General features: G+C 42.0%; 1 protein-coding gene across 1 annotated transcript; it reads left to right on the top strand.

Moving 5' to 3' along the window:
• Nucleotides 1–27,313, top strand: gabra1 (gamma-aminobutyric acid type A receptor subunit alpha1). Its single transcript, XM_073479514.1, has 9 exons — nt 1–80; nt 3,977–4,089; nt 5,097–5,164; nt 7,326–7,546; nt 9,917–9,999; nt 11,232–11,375; nt 12,192–12,344; nt 25,594–25,796; nt 26,993–27,313. Exons 1-9 carry the CDS (start codon nt 1–3, stop codon nt 27,311–27,313), a joined length of 1,386 nt encoding a protein of 461 aa, XP_073335615.1.

The raw sequence follows: 27,313 nt of genomic DNA, 5'->3' as shown, positions 1-27,313 counted from the left end.
ATGTGTGGACGGAGCAGGACGGCCTTTCTGTGTCTGTGGGCTTGCTTTCTCGTCACCAACAGCGTGCTGGGTGGGAAAAGGTAAGAACCAACTTTGACTTGTGCATTGGATCATTAGTTAGTTCTGAATATAGAGAAACACTCATTGGGCTCATTAGTCTCAAGGCATCACTGTGGATGCACATAGGGACGTCTGAGGGACGCACTGTGAAGACTGCACTGCATTTGGGCAAAACTATTGAATGAGGCTTTGTTGAAAAGGACAATTACCCTTTAATGCTGGTCTCCCTGCTTGCCAAATTGTCAACTGTCTCGTAAATATGTCAGTAAATCAGTGAGGCGCTCAGCCAGCCAAGGGTTCAGCCAGTGGTGCACCTGCCGGGCCGATATCCCGCCTTCCTGCCCATTGCCTGGTTTATTGGGTTACACCCGTCCCTCACTGAGCGTATCCTCTGTGGTTGTAACTGGGGCATCCCCACAGGACACCTCCATGCTTATAATTGCATAGAGGTAATAAGAAGTGCAGGAGCCAAAATAGCCTGTATCCATGTTGGTACACTAACCCTGTGGAGTTTTTGCAGCTAACATCCTCAGATTGAAAAGACCCGGGCTGTGCACAATGTGTCCTGCAGTGTGGTGTTTGGCACAGATCCGTGCACACGTGTTTTTTGACAGCGGCTGCAGGGGAAGGCAGGCTTCGATGTACAGACACACTTCTCAATGTCAACAGTGAGGTGTTGGGTGTCACCTAACCAGAAGCAGACAGAAGCAGGAAAGGGGAGGGAGAGGGAGTGTGTGAGTGAGTGGATGAGATGGAGATGACAGCAATGAGATCCACTGTCATGTGACTGCAAACTGCATTAATTCCCACATGGTTCAAATGCCGGGCAGCCATTCATGTGTGGCGTATACCTCGATGCATGGTAATCTGACTGCACTCCTTTTGGGTGAATGTGGGTAACTTTGAATTTGGAAGGGAAAAACAAAACCACATTTAAAATGTTCAAGGTTTAACAAGAAAAGTGCAGTTCATCAGCTGTTGCAGCTGCATGAGATCATCTGAGCCCATCTGAGGCTGAGGGAATCAGGATTTTCTGAATAATTCAGCGGAGCTGTCTCAGGCACGGTGATGTCTTGAGATGGTCCATCTTGCCTCTCTCTCCTCCACAACAAAAACACAATGCTCCATCTCGCTCTCTTCATCTTAATCGAGGCCGTGGCTTAAGTTTCAAGATGCAGTTGGAGGGTCTGATTTGCTGGGTCTGATGTGCTGCGAGCTGAGCACGTTAGAGGAAATGTATAAAGTACTGATTACTCCGCCGAGGAACTGTCACTGCAAAACTGCAAAGCAATTATCACCCAAAGATTTACTGTATAATCCAGTCCCCCAGTTTTTGAAGCCAAATACAGAGCTCACATGGACGCACACACTCGCAGCACGCACACAGGCGTACACACCTTGGGGGATTTCAACGAGACACGGTAATCAGGAAGACCTAGCACTCTGCTACAGTATGTCGCCACCGCGAGAAATTGCCTCATAATTAGATATCCGAGTGACGAGAGAGAGAGAGGGAGGGAAGGAGAGAGAGACACGCAGTCAAATGGAGAAAGAGAGAGAGAGAGAGAGTCATTGGCGGAGCGAGTGTGAACGGCACTGTTGCTGTTCAGATGACCTGTAGATGGGGATGGTGTACAATGTTTTATGAGGAAGTGGCCCCTGGCTGCTAAACATGTGTATTCTTCCACAGCACCTTTTCCTCCCCTGTTTTCCTTTCTCCCTCCTCGACACCCAACCCTAAAAACTCCCCACCACCCATGTCTCCCCCATATACACTGTAAAAAATGTCAATCTTAGAAAAAAAAGGTATGTGCCATATGATTCCATGTGTTACTAATATGTGAAAAATGTGGATTTCCTCCGGGTTTGGTGAACAAATTCGATTCAAATCCGGGCGGAATAAAACAGTCTGCCCTTTGATCGATTCTTACTTTCATTTTTCTTTCTTTAATGACTTTTAATGATGTATTTTTACCTTGCATTTCCCTCCGTTAAGTGGTTTTTAATTATTGTCGAACTTGAAAAAGCAAAAAGGACATCCTGGGCTTGTTTTCTCTGTAACCTTTGGGGGCAGACCAGATACGTTTTCTGTTGTTTGCACCGGTTTGGCAAATCTGAAAAGACTGAATAAATGAAGAAAGCAGGAATATTAACAAGGGAAGAGGAGGTTGTGTTTAATTTCAGCCTCAGCTGACGTCCCATGGATGCAATTTGTGCTACCTGCATTGATATATAATTGGCTTCCCAGACCTGAACAAAAACAGATTAATTATTGGTTTGAATTTGAGTATTTCAAAGCTGTTACCTCCAAGACTGACGCAAAACAAAATTGCTCATCACAGTTTCTCTCCAGTTTTAATGCTGTGCTTTTGGTCTTCAGAGAGTTCGCTCTCTCTATTTTTTTGCAGATAGAAGGGCAGTCGCGAATTAAGGGGAAATTGGTGGCAGAGAGACGCGCATTAACCCTTTTATACAAATCCGTGTGTGACGCCGATGCCGCATCCTTATTTAGAAAGCAAGAAAATGTCTAGCTGCTCACATTCGGAGCTGTAGGAGCTGCCTCAATCCCACCAGCTTTTAGATGTGAGCTGGTTCTCTCTTGAACGCCACTCCCCAGCTTCTCTTAACAGTATCCTCACCTCTTCCCAACCTCGCCCCTCCTGCCTTTTTTTTATCTCCCGCTCCTCCATCTCCGTTATCTCCGTCCCTTTTTTTTCCTCCTCTCTGTCTTTTTACTTCAGAGCTTCCCTCGCATGTTCCTCCAGACTCTCCCTCCCGCCATCCCTCCTTACTTTTCCCTCTCCTCCCGTCGCAGGTCCCTGCTAACTAATCTTGATGACCTCTCCCTCTCCTTGGAGCCGTTCGGCTAGCGGAGCTTGTTTCCAAACAGTTGCTGTTTACTTAGCACGCAATCAAACCAAAAACGCTATTGGCATAAAAAGAGGGGAGAGGATGATTGCTTGGCGGCACACAACACACTGTCCCAGACTTTCATCTGATTATTATCTGCACTAACACACATGCAGTGAATATGCACGTAAGCTTGCATGTGTGCGCAGACTCTGATCCCGCAGCACATGCATGCATCGATCCAGGTATGCAAACCCACACGTGCACACACATACTCTGTAAACACCCCCGTCACATCCTGCCGTTATGCTTTACAATATGTAATTAGGGGGCTGTATCCCTGATTATGAGTGTGTTTAAATATTTATGCGTGGAGATGCTGCAAACTCCGCTCCCACAATTACTGATTGCGACTGTTTTCGGCGTTGCTCGGAGCATTTTGTTTCATGTTCAAAGAGCACATTCAGCAAGGCCCGCGCGGTCTAAAAGACCATATTAAGGAATAAATAATGTATTATGATTTCTCTTCTCTCTCCTACGTGCCTACGTGTGGGCGTGCGCACGCATGCACGTGCGCTCCCTGCTCGCCCAGTTTCACATCCCACTGATGACAATAAGTTGAACACTCGCAAACATGCCTTTTATTATAACACAGATTTTCTCCAACACAGGATAAATTGGCCTCATGGGGATGCTTCCCAGTTTCCTGTCCACCTTTGAACAGCGGCTTTCTCATTCATCTCATATCGAAATGATCTAAAAACCTCTCGGTCACACGCTGTGAATTGCAAAATTGGCAACGACAGCCAAGTGCGTCAGCGCCATGAAGGATTCGACCGAGTTTTTGAGTCCGTTCTTTCACAATGTGATTCACGAAGCATTCTGTGCTCAACGGAGCTGTCTTGCTAACTACACAACAGAGATCCTTTTTTTTTTTTTTTTTTTTATTTTGGTCTTTGATATATGATTCATATTCAGAGTTTGTTCTTACTCTTTTGGCAGTTTTGACTGTGGTTTTTTGGACTCTAGCTGTGACGACTTTAAATCTTCTCCTTTGCTTTGCCAGCTCCGGGCAGAATGGCATGACAGATGAACAGAAAGATAACACTACAGTGTTCACCAAGATCTTAGACAGCCTTCTGGATGGCTATGACAATCGCCTCAGGCCAGGACTGGGAGGTCAGTAAACCCAAGTCATTGAATGTACTTTGTCCCTCATGGTGACTGTTGACTGAATCATTGTTTTTTTTTCCCTTCTTCTTGTATTTTTTGTCCAAATACGCAAAAGACATATGTGATATATATATCTTCCGGAGGTGGGTTTGCTTTCAGTGTCAGATCTCGTGTTTGATAACTAAAAAAAAAGAACAATTGGAGACACATTCCTCACCTGCTGCTCTTGTGAAACGGTGAATCGTCATAAAGCCGGCGCTTCTAATAGCACACATAGCGGATGTCACGTTATTGTGTGGGGGGGCTCCTCTTCACTCTATTGTCAAACTGCTCATTGTTCAGAGAGAGAAAACAAAATGGCAGAAAGACCGAGAGCCAAATCCAGAAACAGAAAAAAAACGAGAGGAAACAGAGAAAGAGAAAAGAGGGGGAGATAATGTGAGAATTGGTGTGTGAAGGACACCGAGGATCGCGCAGTGTGATGCAGCAGGCATCAAACAGACAGGCGAATAAAAGCGGCCCTGCTAGAAGTTCAGCAGCCGAGAGGGAAGAAATTATGGATTATGATGGGTATCATTCATAAATCATGCTGTCGTATTTCAGTTTCAGAATCACAAGGAAGGAACCCTCACACACACACACTCACACACACACATCGCCTCTGCCACTCCCTCCAATTGAATCCCCACTGGACCCATCTTGACTATCAGTATTATGGGACCAGAGTGGCATATTTTCAGTAATACAGCCATGCGCGAATTTATTAAGAGATTGAACCACTGTCCGGGTAATGGAGCTGACACTGAAACCAATACCAGCAGAAATGGTTATCGACGTCCAAAATGGGCATTTTTATGGTGGTTTGTTTATGTGTGTGTGTGTGTGTTAAAGCTAATGTTGAATAGATTGAATGGATCAGAAGCTATAGCCAGGTGGTCTTGTATTAACAGGTAGTTAGGGGCTAATGAATGCCACTGATAGTCACTCACTCTGGCAATTTCCTGCTTCAACAGAGCGTGTAACCGAAGTCAAGACTGACATTTTCGTGACTAGTATTGGGCCAGTCTCAGACCACGACATGGTAAGACTCTTTCGGTCTCTGTAAATGTCACTGGTTTTTCCCCGTGTCCCCCTTCCCCTCCACCCTCCGCCCTCAGCCCCGTCTTGTAACCTCTCTGGACACACAGGCTGTGAGATAATTATTAATTTGATGATTCATTCCATTAACTCCTGATGTGTTAATAAAAGTGTCACATGTGTGAAGCGTATTTTCCGGTGCATGGTTCGTAATCCTGCTCCACATAAATGCCACCCCTGCTCGTAAATGTGCCACGTTTATGTGCAATGTCGAAATATGCCGTGTATATGTGTTCGTTATGGAATATTAAAGGTGCACTGCGTAGTTTTGGGGAAGAGATTTGAATCAGAAGAGAGAGATCTTAATCGACTGATTTTTTTAATGCTTAAACAAACTAAATAAACAAACTGTCTTCGTTTTCATGACTGAATAAACAAACTCACTTTAAAGGACAACACAGTTTCATATTGTTTTACTTTGTGGCGGACCCTGCCACCTTTCTAGCTTCAAACAGAGTTCTGGGGACCTTATTTTCCTCAGAGAACAGCTTGTTTGTTCAGTTATGGAAAAAAATAATATTTCTGTCCTTTAAACTGTAAATATGAAAAAAAAAGCAAATAAAATATTTTACTTGTATAGCTTGTAGGAGTATTCATATTTCAGACCTCTCTCCATGCTGATAAGCCTTTAGTGAAACATCTGGAGCTAAGACGTGAAATGTTACAAAAACTAATTAATCAAATAAATAAAATCATCGGACAGTGATTGACTGGCACTGTAAAAATACATCAGTTTTTTAGAAGTACCAGATTATGGTGCTGATCCGTCTTTCACTCCTGGCGTGTAATGAAAATGCAGCAAAACAAAGCCATTATAGTGTTGTGTTGTGATTTGGAAGGTCAAGCTCTTGTCATATCCCATCATGAGATTCTTGATGAACACTACCGCGCTGTAAGATGATTTGACCATAAAAATAAAAAAGAAGGAAAAAATCTGAATTTCACATCAGATTAAAATCAAACCTCGAAAAATATGAAACGTCGGTGCCGTGATTTCTTAAGTCTCCTTCAATATGCTTTCTAAAAGAAGCTGTGGGCTGTTCAAACAGAAGCAGCTGATCTTTGCACTGTGCACCGGAAACCAATTAATCTCATCCAAATGTCTCGCTGCCTCTCCTTTACCACTTGGAAATAAAAAGAGAAAAAGGGCTCCTGTTATATGCACGTGAAGTGTGTGTACTCTATTTGACATAATCTCAGTTAATTGCACTGGCTGCTGACATGCAGCCCAGGACTATTTTGCTGCTGTGCTAAAGCCAGAAGGAAGAGCTAAAGAACATTTTCTCCATCTCCAGCCTTTCCCTATCCCGGTCTATTACCTTGAAGCTCTGTTTCAGTTCATACTAATTATCTTACAGGGGCCGAGTGGAAAGGGAGGGGAGGCAAGAGAACAAAAAAACAGGCTGAACTGTAATTTTTACAGGCTCCCTTTACTCTGCCGGGCAGTCATGTGGAACCATTAAAATCTGCTCTCAGCTATAGTCATTAGCTGCCTTCAAAATGAAATGTCCTCCTAATTTTGTGCCCAGTGCTTCCTGTTTGTGTCCAGTGTAATTTAGATTACCGAGCAAAGAAGTTTCCCTAAAGATAAATGCTAACAATGATCATTTTCGCCACTTACCTAACTATGCAATACCAAATGACCAAACAGCAAATGGTCCCCCATTTGCATAAAGCACATTAAACTGGCCAGGCCGTAATTATGTGAATGATAAAATGAAAGAAAATGGAAGCGCAACCGCACATGCTACTACGTGAAATAAAGAACAATTAAAATACTAGACAATGAAGGCATTTTTTTCAAGGATGCAAGCCAGAAAACCATCCACGAGATCTCCCCTATGTTTGCCAAAGCCTTTAACATGAAGAGACAGTTACCAGCAGGGAAACTAGGCCAAGAATACCGTAAGAAAGTCAAAGTGACACAAGGAAGAGAAAGGGGGGAAAAAGTGAGGACATGAATAAAATAAAAATAAGGTTGGATTACTCAGCACCTTCCCCAAGCCAGCTGTGTTAGGAAAGATAGGAAGAAAACAGCTATGGGGTTGGGTTTCCTTTCTGTTGTTGACTTCTTCTGTTCTCTACCTCTCACCGTCCACCTGTAGGAGTACACCATTGATGTCTTCTTCAGACAGAGCTGGAAGGATGAAAGGTTAAAGTTCAAAGGCCCCATGGCCGTGCTGCGTCTCAACAACCTGATGGCCAGCAAGATCTGGACCCCCGACACCTTCTTCCACAACGGCAAGAAGTCGGTGGCCCACAACATGACCATGCCGAACAAGCTGCTGCGAATTACAGAGGAAGGCACGCTGCTGTACACCATGAGGTAGGCTCGCATGTTCTGCAAGGATTTTAGAAGGAAAAAATGCTTTAGAGTTTGAAGGAAGAGCAGAGACGTTGTGTCATTTTGTATGTGCTTTTCATTTTTCTGAAGAGGACGGAGGGTTAAGGGCACACTAAATGTATGTTATCTGAGCTGAAAAGAGGGTGGCTGATGTATTTGTATGTTAATAAATCATGAAACATGACATGGGGGCAGTTGAACAGTAGTGTGTTACCCATCTCTCAATACTTTCTGACTTCCCTATTATATATATACGGCATGTGGAAACATAAATAGTTTCTCATCACTGACACTCAAACTCAGGTAAATACTGCATTTTTTGGGGACCGTTTTCAGCTGCGGATTAATAGTTAATAGTGCACCACAATTGTTTTAGTGGGATTGAGTCATAATGAATTGAAGTATCGTGTTCGAAGTAATGAGGGAACAGGTCCCCCAGTCGAAACGGATTGGTTTAATGATATATTTTTAACAGTTTCTAGACAATGATGGAGATCTGTGGCACAGTGGACTAAGATATATTTACTGATTATTTACACAGACTATACTTATTCTAATAAGTAAGATCATTATTGATGGTTTGGGGTCTTTGTTTTAGGTAGGGTTAGGCAATAGGAACAAAATTCTAAATTATTAACTTGATCATTTAAGCTATTAAAGGGGCACTATGTAGTTTCGGAGAAGAAATTCAAACAGTATCAATGAGGCAATAATACAAATTCATTACTTTTTTCCATAACTGAACAAACAAGCTGTTCTCAGAGGAAAATATGGTCCCCAGAACACAGAAAGGTGGCAGGGTCCGCCAAATATAAACAAAGTAAAACTGTATTAAATTGCGTTGTCCTTTAAAGTCAGTTTGTTTATTCAGTTATGAAAACAAAGAGGTTTTTTTAGGGTTTTTTTTTTTATTTCAAAACTGCATAGTGCAAAACTGCATGACACCTATCTTTGTGAATGTAGTCAATTTTACATATATGGTTCATTTCATACAAAGATGATTCACTACACTGCTCAATTTCTATTTCTATATTTAGAGATCAGAGTCAGCCATTTATGAGCTCTATGTTCCACATACATTTTCATCACAATCTGTCATATTGTCCATTGTAGTGTTCACCAGGAAAAATAAAATAGTTTTGTCCTGTTATGATTTATCACTTTGGGGATGCTACCTGACAGTTGCGAGCAGGAAGATAAGGTGTATGACCAGCTGAGCTGAGTTTAGAGCCACTCGTGGCATCTCAGCAGCCTTCAGCAGAGAAGGAGGTAAATAAAAGCGTAAATACAGCACGAACCTTGATGCACACCACAGAGCGATGCTAATGTGAGATGTCTGAGAGGCGAGGATCGTAAAACATTTGTTTTAGCATGTTTACTAGCGGGGGGAGGGGGTAGAGGCGGAGCTCGTATTGCTGTCACAGATGAGCGAGATGAGGGATGGATGGGAGATTAGTGTGTCACGGGTGGCCTGACATGCTGTTTTTCACCAAGCTGTCAGGAAATAGAAAACCCACAGCTGAGGGAAGTGGAGCGTTTTCTGTTGGTTTGGGGAAAAGTATGTGCAGTTTGACAGTGTTTGGTGCTGAGAGACTGGAAAAAAACATTGAGTACGCCACATGTTCCTGGTGCCTCGCTGTACTGCTGTGTCACTCTTGTAGCTAAATCCTTTCAGTCCACCATGCTTTCTTTCTCTCTGGCTTTGCCACATGCTGCGTTTTTTCTGTCTTATTTTCCTTGCTACCTTTTTTTGCTTTAATTTCAGAATCAGAAATACTTTATTGAATTGCCTAGGTTACGGTTGCTCCTTCTAGTATAGAAAATATCATACTGTGGATATAAACACAATTTAGATAGAGCAAGATAATATGATAAGAGTAAAAGTAAAAGTAAAATATATAAAGTACTACAAAAATAGTGCTGAAATATAAGAGGTAGTAAAATCAAAAAATAAAACAAATATGTCTGTAATATGTGACAATTATGTATGAATATATATATATATATATGTATTTATATAAATTGCATTGTTATATGTAAATGAGTAACAATGCAATTTATAAAAACGGAATGCTACATACACTTCATAGTGCAATTGGGACAAACATAGACATAGCACAGTACATGAGGGGGAAGTAGACTTAAACAAGGCAAGACAAATGAGAATAGCGAACAAATAAACTGTAGGAGCAATAATAACAGGGTTGAAGAGTGAAAAACAAAACAACAGCAACAAAACAAAAACATAGAAACCAGAAAAAAAAGAAATCAAATGTAACTAAATGAATGAATCAAGTGTAATATGTGTTTTCTTTTCTAATTCACTATCCATGTCTGTATGAATCTTTCTAGGCTTACAGTAAGAGCAGAATGTCCCATGCACCTGGAAGACTTCCCAATGGATGCCCATGCCTGTCCACTGAAGTTTGGCAGCTGTAAGTGGATGCTGCACTCACACACAACTTCACGTACATACACATAAAAACCCATGAACGCACCAAACTGACACACACACGTGCCTCTTTGACACGCTGAGTGTATCTGTTCCAACTGGAAGCATGACCCCAGCACCAGTCCTTGATAAGGGATGACAGTGTGGTAACAGCTGTTCTCCCAGAGGAACTGTCTGCCAAGGCCCCACCCCCACCCCACCCCGCTCCCGCGGTCCCCGCGTTCAACCCTGCCAGGCCCTGCAAGACCCCGCAAGACCCTGGCGGGCATGCAGCGCACAGACCTGTGTTTATCCAAGGCAGCACTCTCTGTAATATTTCCAGAGCATCACACCAGCTGCTCACCGCTGACAGCTAGCCCTGCCCTGCATCATCCTTGAGAAGACATAGCAAGAGATAGAATGATGGAGGACAGGAATAGAGAATGAGAGAGGACCTAAAGGGGAGGAAAGCATAAGGGATGGAGTGGGGGCACGCAAAAAAATACTGCAAAAGTGAAACAGACAGGGAGACTGTCTCTTTAGACAGCTGCACAGCGTGAGTGAAAGGACCGAGCCTCAACCCCCTTTAAATTGAACTCACTCCCTAAATATTTCAGTGATGAGCTCTCTTCCTTATGCTGCAGTCTGCAGTCGAGCCATCCTTTCCTCTGCAGTGGTCGAGCCACACTGCAGCTTTGACAGGTTGGGTGGCCGGAGGGAAGGAAAGACTGACTTGGCTGTTTTAAGGTCATGTTGTCCTGTCGGGATGTTGTTTGTTTTGTTTTCTTATAAGTCGGGGGACGGTGTGACGAGACGCGATGTGACATCGCATCCCCACGATAAAACGGTGAAATGTTTGAGGAGCGACGGGATGAGCCTAGATTATAAAAAAAGATTAAATAAAACAGTGGAGATGAGGTTAGCAGACAACCTAACAAGGTGAAAGAGAAGAATAATGTGCTTAAATAGCAAATAAGACAGGACAGGCAGAATTGAGATGAGAGCGGACTAGACGAGATGAGAAGAGACAGGATGAGACAAAATGAGCAGAGGTAAGGCAAAAAAACGAAAGGTTTGAATGGGAGATCTCATTTCAGATTTGTCTGATCTGTCTTTCCCTTTGGCATCCCCTGCAGCTTCCCAAAAAATAAATAAAATAGCCTGCGAGGCAACACGTGACGACAGACAACCAGCTGCAAAATAATTTATAACTTTCCCTCGCTTCGCCCTTGTCAGATGCCTACACTCGAGCAGAGGTGGTGTACGTGTGGACCAGAGGGGCTGCCCAGTCCGTGGTGGTGGCAGAGGACGGATCCAGATTAAACCAGTACGATTTGATGGGACAGAGTGTCGATTCTGGAGTGGTGCAGTCCAGCACAGGTGGGTTTCAGTTAGCTTACAAGGTGCTCTTATTATACAGTGATTTAAATAACACTGCCAGTCAAAGCTTCTCAGGAAGATTGAAGGTCAACACACACTCGGTAACATTTACCCTTTCATTTTTGCATCAGTTCATCTGCATCTTCAGCGGCATCGGTTTGTCGCTTTACGTATGACAGGCCATGTCCCAGATTCATAATTTCCCTACTGGCCAACCACAGCTTCTTTCCACTTCCTCCTCTCTCAATTGATACTGGCAAAAATTAGTGACAGCATTAAATGGGTGACCTGTTTGCAGCGATGCTAGCTGCAGGCAGAAAGTAATGCTTAAGACAGCCCCATCCCCCCCCCGAGCTACGCTTTGCTTTATTAGCAGCGAGCTCCCGAGCGACTGCATCTACCATGCGTGACTGAATAAGCAGTGTTGATGTATAAATACATTGTGTTATTTTTTTTGTTCCAGTAATTTATGTCTGTGGAAAACCACAAAATCAACACACTGTTCTAGCCAAATGAAACCCCAGTGCTGTGCCTGTGACTGTCGTATTCTCTCTGCGACCGGCTCTGAGTGCACTGATGAAATGGATCATGCCTGGGTATTGAGTTTGTTGACAAATGACACCCATAACTGTTCCAATAAATTTCAACTACAATAAAACCGAAGGCCAAAACAACAACAAACCATTTAGGAAAAAACACACTTTAGACTACAGGGACATATACGATAGATCTTCTAAATATATATTGTGAAAGTAAAGCACAAAGTTTATCCGCGCTGTCTGTCTGACTTTCATGTATTCTGTCTGCCGACCACAGGAGAGTATGTTGTGATGACAACCCACTTCCACCTGAAGAGGAAAATTGGTTACTTTGTGATCCAGACATATCTACCCTGCATCATGACAGTCATCCTGTCCCAAGTGTCTTTCTGGCTCAACAGAGAATCCGTCCCTGCCAGGACTGTCTTCGGTGAGTCGTCTGCTCTCCTCACTTCTAAACATCTGTTGGGAGACATATTAGAGCCCTTCGCCAGAAGGTTTCGAATCTGTTCTTGGGAAATCAATGTGGAAGACGCGATGACAGGACATCCGGCACTCATTCAAAAACTGGCGCTGTCGAGCTAAGCACTTAACCAACTGGACTTAAAGATATATTACAACACAAAACAAATACATAATACCTCCTCTAAGTGTTATGTTATGTCACTGTTTGACATTATGAAGTGATTTTGCTTCACTTTACCTGCCTAATTCTAAAAAAAATGAATATAACATGATTAACAAACAGTAAACCATAATTTGAAAATTGTGTTTAACCAATTATTACCTACATATCATTGGTTAACATATTAATGAGGTGGTATTACAGTATAGAGGTGGCATACAATGGTGGTCCATCCCTAGAAAAATGGAAAAATGTTTTAAAAAATTATGCAATTTGACCTTAATATCGAAAAGTCAACAGTTTTTGTTGCTCACACTCCCACTTCAGGTTTAATACTGTATATTTAGTTAGAGGTTTTCATTTGGACTATTTCTGCTGTTATGGGTTATTATTATATTAAAAAGCTGAATCTTGTCTGCTTCACCCAAGAATTTTAAGGGCCTTAAATACACATAAAAATACTATCTATCTAGACTATTCAAACTGCAAATTAATCTGTAGAACATAGATAACAAAGCCAACTATCGCTGTAGTTCAAACACAATGTATAGGAAGCACCCTGAGTACAGTACAGAGACTCTGCTGACATCACACAGCAGTATCAGCTCTATTGCCAACAAAAACTTGGACTGAGCAGCAGTAACCTGTTTCTCAAACTGCTCAGCCTCCTTGGAAGATCCTTTATCACCACTAGCCTAAATACATATAGCCTAAAACTACAGCGACACACTGATATAACTAGAGGGAGTGAGGCGGCGAGCAGTAATAGCTGAGCGTTGGATTTATATACCGACTTTAATGTCTGTCTGTAAGACTTCAGTAGGAATCCCCGACTCCCTCTAGGTTCACTCCTGCATCCCCTTTGTATCAACTGCCACGGCCAGCTATCGCAAGTCATGATTAGCTAGCGGGCCGGACGGCTAAACGGCTGGGATGGCTTACTTTAGCCGGTACTAGCCAACTATCTCGCAAAGCAAACTATGCCCACGTAACTCACAAGCAATGAAGTGTTTGTAACAAACTGCATTTCGGATTTCGGATTCAAGCTTTACTAACAATTTCAGCAACACACCTTAAGCTCTAACTTAGCCTGCAGTGCTGTGTGTGTGGGTACTCACTGTTGGCTAACCTATTCAGGCGGTAAAGGGGGTGAGTGAGTCTTTGAGGTAAGATCTATGACATAATTTAAAGAATAGGCTACGCTTGACTTGAAATATAAAATTTTCATTACAAAAACTAATAGTAATAATAAAATAAAATAAAAATATTTTAAAAATCCTCCCACTCGAATGGAAATGTAGTTTAAGTATGCCGGCTCCACTTATTGCATCACTTTCATCCCTTTTTGTGAAAATGAAAAAAAAAAGACATGTAATTGGATTTCTGATGCTAAGATAGATCCATCAGATTGATTTTTAAATGAAATACTTTTGTCACATGGCTTTGGACTCAATAGAAGCAACTGTGAGACACATGGCTTTTTTCCACATGCAGCTGTGTGTGGCCCTTAAGTGCAGCTTTGTCTCCTTGCGCCAAGATTGAAAAGAAAATGTTTTTGCTGTTCATATTTTCTCCTGAGTAGCACGTTGTCTGAGTAGCACGTTGCAACTTGTTATACAAGACAAGACCTCAGTGTTCAAAGGGATTAAAAGACAGGGTCTTGGATTGATTGCCTCATGAATCTACAGTGTGTCTTTCCAATCAAAGGAAAGCAAAGAGTGTGATTGATCACCGGTGAATGGTTCTCTGATATGGACAGAAATCATCCAATCCTTAACGGCGCTGGGAAATGTGTGATTTGCTTTAGTTGATGAGAGCTGGGAATTGGTGATTAAGCTTAGTATTAACTTAGCATGGCATAAAGCCTGGATCAATACTTGTTGTATCTTAATTTGTACACAGACAGAAATGAAGAAAGGGAGAATATGCTGTGAAAATGTCTCGCTGAACACTGGCTCGGTGGAGTAACTTGCTTGTGCTTCTGCTGGTTGCCTGGCAACCCCATGTTGACGACAGAGTGGCATCAATCTCCTCGTCTCATTCTCGGCTTGCCAAAATGTAAAACTTTCCCTTCGAAGGATATTAAACGCTGAAAAGACTGATTGAACAATTGCATATTCAGTCCAGAACCTCGTTGCACAATATTTCCATTCTACTCTATTCTGCCTCTGCACCAAAGAGGTGAACATGAGCTCTAATCAGTTGTGGCTGGCTGCGGTAGAATTTCAAGCACCAGGCTCAGTGTGAATTTAGATTTACGTGCTCTGAATGTGTGTCCACAAGGGTGTGTGTTTGTGCCTGTGATGTAAGTGTTTCAACTGCGTGTGCGCGTGTGTGCGTTTGCGCACATATTGGCGTGTGTTGCATGTGTCTGGGCATGTGTGCGTGCGTGTGTGTGTTTGTGTGTGTATGTGCGTATCTGTCTGTCTGTCACACTACGGTCTTACATAATACCGCCCAAAAGGAAAGCTCTTGCTAGTCTGCAGCATGCTCTGTAGCAGCAAAGCACAGCAGCAGGCAGAATGTCCTTGAGTTACCTCGCCCTGTACTCTTTCTTCTTCTTCTTCTCTCCCTCTCTTTCTCCCTCGCTCTCATCTTCTCATGGTTGTCAGTGTCTCCCCTGGTCCACTACTTAAAAAGCTTTCACAGAAAAACATTATACATGCACCAGATTCTGCAGCTCTGCAGTCTCCAGCAGCTTTTCTCTACTCTTTCCTGCGATGTTTTAGTGTCTTAAAGTGTGTGTTTGTCTGTGTGTGTGTGTGTGTGTGTGTGTGTGTGTGTATGCGCCACAGCTAGCTACCTGCGGTGCTTGTCACGTGTCGATGGGAAATGAGGATGGCCTAGATTAGATTGAAACAACTATCTAGGGCATGTGTGTGTCCCTCATGCTATCATTGCTGGTTCTGCTTCACGAGATTACACGCATGCAAGCATGTGCAAAACGCGCGCCCGCACGCACGCAAGCACAGAGTCGAGGAAACACATGCGTGCGCTTGCATGAAGACGCAGAGCGGCACAGCGTCCCAGTATACTAGGTAGGTCATTCATGTGATTAATATGCATCATCCGAGACAGCAGATGAATGAGCCCGTTCTTCAAAGAGGTTACGATGTCAATATAGCTGTAAATGAATCATTAAAAAGACATAGCAGACAATCAGGATCTTTCATTGCCATCCTAATCCCTCAGCTATCATCTACGTCAAGGATTTATGCGGTATATCAACCCATAGTACATGTGTCTAGTGCTATTAGGACAAAAGAGTCCACTGATCTGGCTTGACACTGAAGCTCTTACTTACAGTCTTTATAGCGTGAATCATGTGCGCAATGCAACCTGAATAACAAGCTACCTGCGGATATTCAGTGATAACTCAGGAGTGATGTTAGACCAAGGCTAATGTCTACGGTGGTGTCACTGCTTGAAATGTTCGCCGCACACGGGGAAATGTGTCGCAGCTCCTCCTGGTTCCATCTGTCATGTTGCGAGTTTATGACGCTGTATATGCTGATAATTTTGAGAGCTGGACTTGTAAATGGTTTTTGAAACGGTCTGATGTGATGCAGACAGATGTCCCACAGTATTAGGCTCCTTTCAGAAATGCAATTGATTTGTGCCTAGTATCATAACACACAACCCAGTTGCAGGAATAAATGCTGGAAACGCACATATCTTCAAACGATTTTATCTTGTGATAGTGCTGGGCTTATGATCTGGTTAGGTTTAGGCACAAAATCCACTTGGTTAGGGTTAGAAAAACATTATATTTGGGCTGTATTTGGGCAGCGCAAATGCAGCTGGAAATGTCTCAACTTCCTGTCAAGAAAAGTCGGGCGTTGTTGCCACAAACACAGCTGGAAATTGTGGAAAAAATACCCATTGGTGTCACACTTACAAATGTTGAAACGCAGTCCTGAACTCCGGTCACTGGCTTGGCAGCCTCCTCGCCTGTAACTCCACCACCATCCTCTCCACCTCTCGATGTGAAAGTCAGGTCATAAACATGTAATGTGAATGTGATACGGCATGTTTTGTAGAAATGCCAATACGGTACGTAGCCTATGACATCGGCGGTTTGTCAAAACATTAATTGCCATCTTTTTTACTTGCGACCGGGCTGCAACACAAGTCTCACTGATCACATTACTGTGATCTAACTTTAAGTAAAAATGACACATTTTTAACACATAGAGATATTTACTGCACACATTGTTCCACCGTATTAAGAGTATTTTTTGAAATGTGCCACATAAAGGTGCACTACGTAGTTTTGAGGAAGAAAAATCAAGAGAAGAGAAAAAGTACAAACAAAATTAGTTTGTGCAATCACCTAATTAATATTGTGAAAAAGAAGTTTCTGAGCACCTCTAATCGTTACCTCTCATGAACAAAGAAAATTCCGTTGGTTTAATTATCCAGACAACCAAAATGACAATCGCACCAGAATATTTCTGCATTTCAAATACGCCAACTGCGTGATGAATAAATGAATATTCGGCAAAGTGCTTCACATACAACATGTGGGCAGACAGGAATTAAATAAGACTCCCAACTTAATATTGCATTATTCTATGCTTGATCACATTTGGATAATATGAAGCAGGCAGTGGGATTCTCTAAGAAATGATGGAATCAAAAATAATTTTTAGGAGGAGGACTCACTGTGAGAAGTAGGGATGAGCATCATTCACGCCCACGCTGGCCATTAATTATATCTTCAAAAGGCAGAATAGGTTTTAAAGTGCCATCGCCGATGCACACTGTCATGGAACAGAAAACACTCATCTTCCTTCATGCTGTATCAAGACTTTTCAGAGACAGTTCTCCAGTTGTGCCACCGCTCGCTGCACACATACATTACGCAAGAATATGGCTCTTTCTGCAACAGTCATGTCATGCCTAATTAAAGCCGTAAGGAACATTAACGTACAGAGACACATACGTCTGAGTGGCAAGAATACTTCATTTTAACTAATATGCACACGAGGCCAGCGATGTTGCATATTCAAGTAGTCCAAAGAAACCCAAAACCCTTAAAGGAAATATGTTTCTTTTAATGCCGTGGGAGGAATGACTAAACTGCCCAAATGCTCTTTATTAATTCCTCCCACAGACACCTATTCACAGCTTGCATCCTCTCTGTTTTCATCGCAGGACAGAATCACGGTGTAGCCGTATCAAATGATGCACCGATACTAAGAATAAACAAACAACTACTGTGACACTATATGTGTTCTTTCATTACTACAGATGTGATCAGGTTTATGGTTTACCGACACAGATGTCTACAGCCGCCACCGAAACTCCATTAATGTGAAGCATCGAAACACTGTTGAAATTACATTGTGTCAATGAAGCACAGCCTCTGCACTAAATCTTTTTCCTAAAGCCTGCCCTGTAGATGAATAGGCAATTTGAAAACACAGCAGTGGGTAGAGTTATCTTATTTATCATTGTGCCGATTAAGAGGCTGATTAGTTTATAGCCAGTTTGGTGTGGTGGAAAACTGTTGGCATCTTTTTTTTTTATTTGCAGTCAAAATGAAAAAGCAAAAAGGAAACAGCCGCTGATTGTGCTGATATGGTGCTCTCTCTCTCTCTCACTCTCTCTCTCTCTCTCTCTCTCTGTATCTAAGCTGTCAGGGACAGCAGTGCTCAGAAGATTAGCTTGCTTCCTTCTCTCCTCTTTAGGAGCGATTGGCTGTGTATTTATTGGTTCTCCCATGATGCTGTTTAATGTATCAGCTCGTTAAGGAATAACTCCATGTGTGTGTGTCTGTGTGTCTACACAGGGTGAGTGTGTTTATGCGTCGACGCGTGTGTTTGTTCGCTATACGTGCGCATGCTGCTTGTGCGCCAGCGGGAGCTCATAAATTCATGATTACGAGCTGACAACATTGTAGGCAGTTGTGCTATGTATGGTGTGTGGGTGTGTGTGTGTGTGTGTGTGTGTGTGTGTGTGTGTGTGTGTGTGGCACAGTTCCCACAGCTGTGGTGCTGGCACAGCCATTTAACTCGCCTGTCAATCAACGTGTCAATTTATTGCTTCATTTATGTAAATGGGGGGTGACGTAGTGACGCTAAAGGTAGTGTGTTTCTGAGTCAGCCCCCCCTGAGGCTTCAGTTATTGATAAGGCATGAATAAATGAGTAGGCGCTGCGCAGTGGTGAGGTTGATAGACACCCGACAAAGACAGCTTCACTCCTGGGACTGTTTGAGGGAATATCGAATGTTGTTTGACAACTCCCTACACAACCATCACGTTCATTCATCAGCAGTCTATACAAGTGTTACAACAGTGGTGCCCTCACTAATTCATTAGTTTAAGATCCAGCTGATCATGGAAATGTTTGTGTAAGTGGAAATTTACTCAATTGCGACTAGGGATACCAATAGTCGGCTGCCTTAACAATCGATTATGGGTTTATCATTAATAATATATGAATTATGTTGGATGTGCTTCCATTAGGAAACTGTTTTAACCACTGACTATGTTTGATGCAAGATCAGAGTCGGTTACATTAGTAAAAGAGAAAAAAGAACAGATAAACACCAAGTTACTTGAACGGTAAACTAAATAATACAAAATAATGTCTAGATAATAATAGAGCTCCTGTCAACAACTGGCGCAACAAATTCCAATCCATATTGAGGCTACTAAATGGCTGAAATATAATAATCAGTTTGTATAGTACTTTGAAATTAAAAATTAAATTCTATTCTCATTCTGGTTTCTAATAAAATATATTTTGTCATACCAGTATTTTGTATTGTATTTTGATTGATTGTATTTGGAAATGAAAATGGAAACATAAAGTTTGAACATATACGTTTGATACAATTTGTAAAAATGTGGATATGATAGGTAGGATACATAGAAATGTAACAAAACATTAAGGTTTAACATATCCATTTATTCTGGTGAATCGGTTGTGCATGCCCAACCCTCTGTCTTCATGTAAGCCCGCTGACTTCAGTGCTATTGAAGTATCCAAATGTCAGAGATACGGTTGATGCTGGAGAGAAAATAACAGCTTCTACAAAGCTTCCTTAAAGGTTTTAGCATAAAATAGTGTTTGTATCACTGTGTGACAAGTGTGGTCTGCACTGTCCTTGTGCAGGTGCTATTAAAGGGTTTGTAAAACAGTTCATTAACGGCAACTTTATTACGAGGCCCGTTTTAGCGCTCCACCTGGATGCAGCGTTTAAATCACACACAAATGACTACGCACTCTGTGAGCGAACCGGCTTGCCGCTCCACAGTGTACTTTTGACCTCGTCCCACATTTTGATTGTCATGTTTGATTGGCTGCCTACTCAGTCAAACATTGTCGGAGGCGCTTTTCTGCCCAGAACCAGAGAGCTTAAGAGTAGAAGGAGAGAGAGAGAGAGAGAGAGAGAGAGAGAGAGAGAGAGAGAGAGCACAGCCATTTTCCTGAGGGCTCACTCTGCCCCACAGAGATTTGAGATCTGTGGCTTGGCTCTGATCCAATGGCTGAGCAGTAGATTTTACTCACCGGTTTGAGATTGGTCAGATTAGCCGAAGCCTGTCATTCAAGGGTTGTCAGTCAAGCGCTGAAGTTGGAACCAGGAGAGCAAACAACAAATTGTCAGAAAGATCGATAATAATATTAAACAGTGACTTTGCACCTTTTGCTGAATAAATTGTTTGACCTTAAGGGACAAACAAAGTTGAGCTCAACGAGCATATTCATTTATTTTGAGCCATGCCTCAAGCAATTTATTTTCCACTCTGCCGTCGAGCACCGAAAGTCTCTCAGACCGATTACCCTGATAGACATTAAATCAAAATTCTTTAAGCTTTACCTTGCTGTGTCACAAACCTATTAACCAAGTGGGCATTATCTGCCCCACATTCTCCAGAAAATGCACATTTTGAACTGTTTGCCTGCGTGTAGTCGTATCAAACTTTTCCTTGCCTGGGGCAGCCGTGATAGCCTTCCCACCTGGGAATAGTCTGCCTCACCTCGTCATTCATCAACTTAAATCTCTAATTTAGTTTCCCCAAAATTGCACCATCTTTTAATATCTTGACATTTTTGTCCCACCGTGTGTGTGTGTGTTCATTTGAAAATGAGTCTGCAAACAGAGGCAAAAACCTCGTGAGAAGATATGTATCATATAAATCAAGTGTCGGTGCTTGTGCACACTGAGCGAAATTGAGTGGAAGGGACTCTCAAGAATTGAGTTACACCACTATTAATCCAGTTAGAACTTTCCAGATCAGTGACTTTGTTCATTAACAGCCTTCAAAGCCTCAAGTCTATTAGTTGCAACATGTCAAATGGAGTCATTTAAATCCAGCTCTGGAGTCATGTTCTAATGAATCAACTTGGTAGTCCTCTAAATTATTCCTAAGTAGACCTAAACACTAAACAGACACAGAGGGAAAAGCCGCAAATGCATACCTGGTCACCTTGTTGTCACACACATGCGAACCAAAGCCTAATGATAGTCATATTCATGCATCCTTTCAAATTGTAACACTGAATGTTTCTCTCCATTCTTTTTCTTTCTCTCTTGTGGTATTAAGACGTTGGAGGAGTTGGAAGACTTGTTTCCATGACAACAGAGCTTGTCAAACACAGTAAAATGTATATGAATCCAAACATCGGGCCGCTTTCGCGAAGCCTTGTGTAATACCCAGTGGGGCTGCCTTCATCCGCCCCCGCAAAAATTAACTGATTTACTGGCAAACACAGTACCTGACAGATTGACAGCACTCTGCTGCCACCCATCTTTCCCTCTTACCTTCCCTCACCTGCCCCCATCCCTTCCTACTGCAGTATCTCAGAATGTGCATATAGGCCCTTCATTCTCCTCCTACACATGTATTTGGGTTATCTAGTGGTTCCCCTTTGAACACATACTCTTTTTCCCTCACTCCATCGGAACAGAAGCAGTGGATGTGAGGTGCGGCGCTTTTTCGTGCCCCAGCACCTGCTGAGGCCATAAGTTCACAGCTCCTTTCCTCCATGACTGCTGGCAAAATCACTTCTCACTGGCTGATCTCCAATGGAGAATATTTCTGGCAGCCACATCATAAGTAGTGACACCTTGATGTAACAGTCCACTGGAAATCTCAGCACACTGTTCTCTCTGCAGCCAAATTACACCTCCGTGTGATGCCCTGTATGTGTCGATTCTACAGCTTACATTCGTACGTACCAATCTGCAGCAGCAGTTTAGGTAGGCCACTCTCTCCTTATCCCTCTACCCCCTCAGTTGCCTCTCGTGTAGAGAAAATGCTGGTGTTCTCCTCCAGCTAACAGGCACTGTATGTGAAATATGGATCAAGGAAAAGTATGAGGATTAAAACTACAAAAATACAACCACAACTCTTTGACTGATGTTGACTTTAAAGGTCATACTGATAATGTTTTTATGTAGACAAATCTGTTTGTTTTTTTTAAACAACACAAGAAAGGTGCGCCCCGCATACTGTACTGCCCTAACTTTAGCTGGCGACATCAATTTTAGCTGGTGTAGCATCATTAACATTAGCTCGCATTAGCAACATTAACATGCGCTAGCTCCATGTGGCTGAATGTTATCAATAACACCTTTTTACTGTGTTACCCAGCACATCTAGGAAATATGACCAAATCAACAAAATCTGAGCAAGTCAACATTATCTGGCAAGAAAAACACTCCTAGTACTCCTGCCTAGTAGAAGACAAATTAAAAAAGCATCACATTGTGACGTCTTAGAGACACGAGGGGTAGTTCCAATGCACAAACAAGTCTTTATACATTTGTGCAATGTTGCTGGGAGGAGGTTTTGGCGTTTTTTATTGATTAAAACCATGCAGCAGTTCTCGCCTTACTAAGTGTTTATAGTGACCCAAATGTTAACCATCACCATCTACATCCTGCCAAATTTTGCTTAAACAAATGAACAAAATGTGAGCGTGAGTTATCGGTCAAGTTTTAAATACTTTTAAGCTTTTAGAAATCAGCTGCGTGTGAACATAATTCTGAGCTGCAGATGGGAGTGAATGAAAATCTGGTATGAATACATGACGAAGCATCACTTAATATTTCCATATCTCTTGCTGCCATACATCCCCGTAACAATACATCAACAAAACCATTCAATGCCCTACTTAGCAGTGGGTGCAGTGCAGGGCATGGTCAAGTGCAGATTTTATGACATCACATAGCTGTATTAATACACTTACTGTAGCATTAAAAATGGCTTTTGTGCTTTATATCGCACATCTTTATGCGTCCTTAAGTTGAATTGGAATTGAATATTCTCATGTGAAAGTGCAAATGTGATGATCAGGCACATGCTACTCCTGATTGTCCCTGTATTCCCTTTATAATGTAATTAACAAATTATCTATGAGGGACGTTTGATTAAAGAACGTGCAAACAAAAGCTTAGAAACAAATTTCAACAATAAATGTTATCAGAGTAAATAACTTTCACCTTCTTATTTAGTATCCTCTTTGGAGCCATAACGACCAACAGAAATGTGTGACCACGCTCCCTGTGTACCTACTCTGCACATCCAGTAAATCTATCAGAGGTGTCTTGTTCAGTTATGACTGGTGACCAATCATTTATTTGGCTCTGACTAATGAGAGCATAATAATCATCCTTTATGCTTCATGTCACAGCACCAAGTCAGTAATGCCAAAAGCATGCGAAAAGAGAGTGGGAGGATGAGGAATCTGTGATTCATCACTTAACACTTCATCTGAGGCGAGGAGGAAGAACAAGGAGAATTCATGATTCTAAAGGGAGCCAGGAACATTGTAGGACACATGTAATAACGATGCACCAGCTGCTTTTGCAGCTCCGAGGTGGTGGACATACTAACAAGAACACCACAGAGCAGTGGTTTTCAAATTGGATTGTATCGGGGGTCCCCAGGTAGAGGAGGGATATAATATTTTTACTGTTATTACAATGTTTGGAAGTCGGAAACACAAGGAAACAAATAGGGTTGGTCATTTTGATTGATTGTCATTTCGAGTATTTACCTCCACAAAGGATGTTATGTTTTCATTAGTTGGTTTGTCAGCAGGATAACACAAAAACTGCTTAACAAATTTCTACGAAACTTGGATGGAGGATGGGTCTCATCCCAGAATAGACCCCAATAACTTTAAATGCGGATCTGGATAAAGGGAAGGATCCAGGATTTTTTTTGCATCTTTCATTAACATTATGAAATAGACCATTTTATTTATATTTCCATTCATTTCTCAGGGAATAATGTATGGATCTTGAATTTAAAAAAAAATAATAATAAAATCAGGCTCATTCCAGTGGCTTGTATCTATGAGTGAGTACAAGAGTGAGTCACATCTGATCAGGCTTAATTAAATTAAAGGAGACTGTTTGGCCTTGGCGGAGGTATGTGCTCTACTCAGTGCCATTCTAGTTTGATCATTGTTTGACGATTGAGGACTGACTCATCTTCAAACCTCAAAATAAAAGAAATACTCTGAGGGGATTTCCTACAATGAATTCATCCTAAATTGGGGGTCTGTGGTCTAATGTGCATCAATCGTGGGGTGTCAAGGACCCCCCATTGATATAATCCAACACAAATGCTAACTTTAGTACATGTTTTGATTCTGTAACAACGGAGTCGACTAAATTCAACAGACATGATCAACAAAGGCTTTAATAACATATTAATCTTTCTGTAGTGATGAAAGGTACTGCTAACACATTGAATAGTCCAGGTACCAGACGTTTGCTCAGCAATAAGGCAATAAGGAAGCATTCCTTAGTTCAAAAACAGCTAGCAGAGCATTTTAAGGTGTGGATGGACATATTCTGTTGATCTTTTAAACATGGAAGTGTGTCTGTTGGGGGTATCGTGTACATGTGTGTCTTTACATAAACATCTCCCTCCACATGTGTGGGAGGGTCGTCTCTGCATATTTTATAATTCCTGCGCTAGCCAGCTGTTCTCCGGCTCCCTTCATGATGTCAAATCGGCGGATTGTTTGCTGCTCGGGCTGATGTTATTTGGTGTGTAAACATCTGCAGTAGCCTGTTCTGTGATGAGCACTGCATCGTTAGATATGCTCTGACCCAGTTCCACTCCCCTCGCCATGCAGCGTCTCATCTTAGCGTTCAGTAGCTGCCGTCGTGTGGTTGACATGCACCATCTAGCATGATGCAGTTTGCTCAGAAACGTGCTCCAAATGCATGAATTGATGCTATTTCATTGTTCATTTTTTGTGCATTGGTGTACAGGTCAAATTTAGAAGCCTATTCTGCCTGCTATTAGTCAGCAGCCGTTTCTCCGAGGCCAACAGCATCTTGCAGCTGCATCTGTGGAAATCTCATCCTTTCGGAGTCTATTAAAAGCACAAGCTGCAAGACTGTATCAGCTGCTCACATAGATTAATGCGGAAGAACTGCTTGCTCGTTTGATTTAAGGAAGAGAAAACTTGCCCTGCAAAGTCCCTGTATGATGGTACCTTAAGAGTGTTCCATTTTAGTTCTCATATAGAATTTACTGGTATCAAATTATATAAACAGTAAATTCAAAGTCATGCAACAACATTACTGTGCTGGAAATGTCTGATTTAAACCAAACTATTGAAGGTGGTTGTTTCCAGGTACTTATTTTATAGTCTTTCATTCTTCATAATTGAGATAATATACCAACTACAGCTGCAACGATTAGTCGATCGAGTCGATGGAAACAAAATGATGATCGACGATTCTGATAATCCATCTATCCTCTCAAGCAGAAATGTCAAACATTTCCTGGTTTCCAGCTTCTTTAATGTAAGAATTTGCTGTTTTTTTCATTCATGATAGTAAAAAAAAAGCCTCTTTTACTGTTTTTTGACTTTTTGTGGCCTAAATGATTAATCATGAGAGAAATCAGCAGATTAATCAAAAGTGAAAATAATTGGTAGCTGTGGCCCTAATACCATCATACTACACAGATGATCTTTTCATACATTTATACACAAGTGAGACACGACAGCAAATGATTTGTCTGAGATTTGACCAGATTTCACATGTTATCTTGTCTGTGTATCCCAACACAGGAGTGACCACTGTCCTGACCATGACCACACTCAGTATCAGCGCCAGAAACTCTCTCCCTAAAGTGGCCTATGCCACAGCTATGGACTGGTTCATTGCTGTCTGCTACGCCTTCGTCTTCTCGGCTCTCATTGAGTTTGCCACAGTCAACTACTTCACCAAGAGGGGCTACGCCTGGGACGGAAAAAGTGTGGTGCCAGAGAAGGTATTTGAAGCCCTTATTTTTACACTGCTTGTACTCCGAATATATATACACCATAATGTGGTTTGTTTGGTGACGATACGGCACATGACTGCTTTTTTTATCCCAATTTCTTCAGCTACAGCGTCAGTGTCTACCTTTGTTTTTACCAGAACAAAATTTAAAAGGCTTCTTGGCAAAAATGAGGGTAATCCATGTATCAAGGAAAGGAAAGACACATGACAAGCCCAGACACCAGTTTACAGTACAGTAAAATATAATATATATGGACTGGTGTTTCAAGCAGTCATTCACCAGGACTGTTAGCACTTAACCGTTGAGGGAGCGAGGCCAGGCAGGGAACATGTATTTGTTGTCGGCACCTCATCTCATAGAAAATGCAATTTGAGTAACATGACATGAACATTAATAGTTTAGTGTTCATCTTGTGCTTTCTGCTCCACTTGTCTCGGTGCTGCAGTTAGCAGCGTCGTACTCTGTAATCTCCCAGCTGTTTTTGAAAAAAGAAAAAAAAAAAAGGAAAGGAAAAAGAGCCAGAACATAAATTGTTGAGTTGAATGCTTTTATTTGGAAATGTGTAGATATGAGGGATTAATATCTCCGACCTTATAATAGCTTTATAATGATAACTTTATTTATATAGCACCTTTCAAAACCCAAGTTACACAGTGCTCTGCAATAAAAACAGGCAAACGCAATAAACCTAAACCAGAACTTAAAGGTGCAATATGTCAAAACTCTTTACTTAAAGCACATTTTTTTAATGTTCTCAACCACAATTCTTACATATTGCACCTTTAAGATAACAATAAGTATCATCAGTTAAGAAAAAACATACAGTCAGAGTTTTAAAAAAAGATGTTAAGGAGGACACTGAGTTTGGATTTCCACAGCTGGGGGGGCACAGTGCCAGAGGATCTCAAGCGGCGGTCAGGCTTATGGGGAATTAGCGAATCACAGATATAGAGAGTCATTCAAGACCTTAAAAACAAGCAGCAAGATCTTAAAATCAATTCTAAAACTCACAGATAACCAGTTAAGGTCTGCAAGGATATTTGTAATGTGGTCACTTTTCTTTGTACGGTATCTGTTAAAAGCCTGGCAGCAGCACAGCCAGTAATTGTACAAAAGAAATAAAATGCATCTTTAAAGAAATCTGAACTATATCCTCTTTTGCTTTCCCCTTCAAACAAAATCAGCAAAAGAAGAAGAAGGAGTCCCTCCTCAAGAAGAACAACACCACAGCCTACCCAGCTGCCACTGCTACAGCCTTCGCTCCAAATATTGCCAGGGACCCTGGATTGGCCACAATTGCCAAAAGCGCCCCACCACCCCCAACTGAGCCCAAGGAGGAGCCAAAGCCCAAGCCTCCAGAGGCCAAGAAGACCTTTAACAGTGTGAGCAAGATAGACAGGATTGCCAGAATAGCCTTCCCTCTGCTCTTTGGAACCTTTAACTTGGTCTACTGGGCGACCTACTTGAATAAGAAGCCCAAATTGCAGGGGATGAATCCACACTAA

Source organism: Pagrus major, chromosome 13 (genome assembly GCF_040436345.1).
Source record: "Pagrus major chromosome 13, Pma_NU_1.0".
Taxonomy (NCBI): Eukaryota; Metazoa; Chordata; class Actinopteri; order Spariformes; family Sparidae; genus Pagrus; species Pagrus major.
Note: the sequence above shows the minus strand (reverse complement) of the source record. Positions and strands in the feature narration are given on the sequence as shown.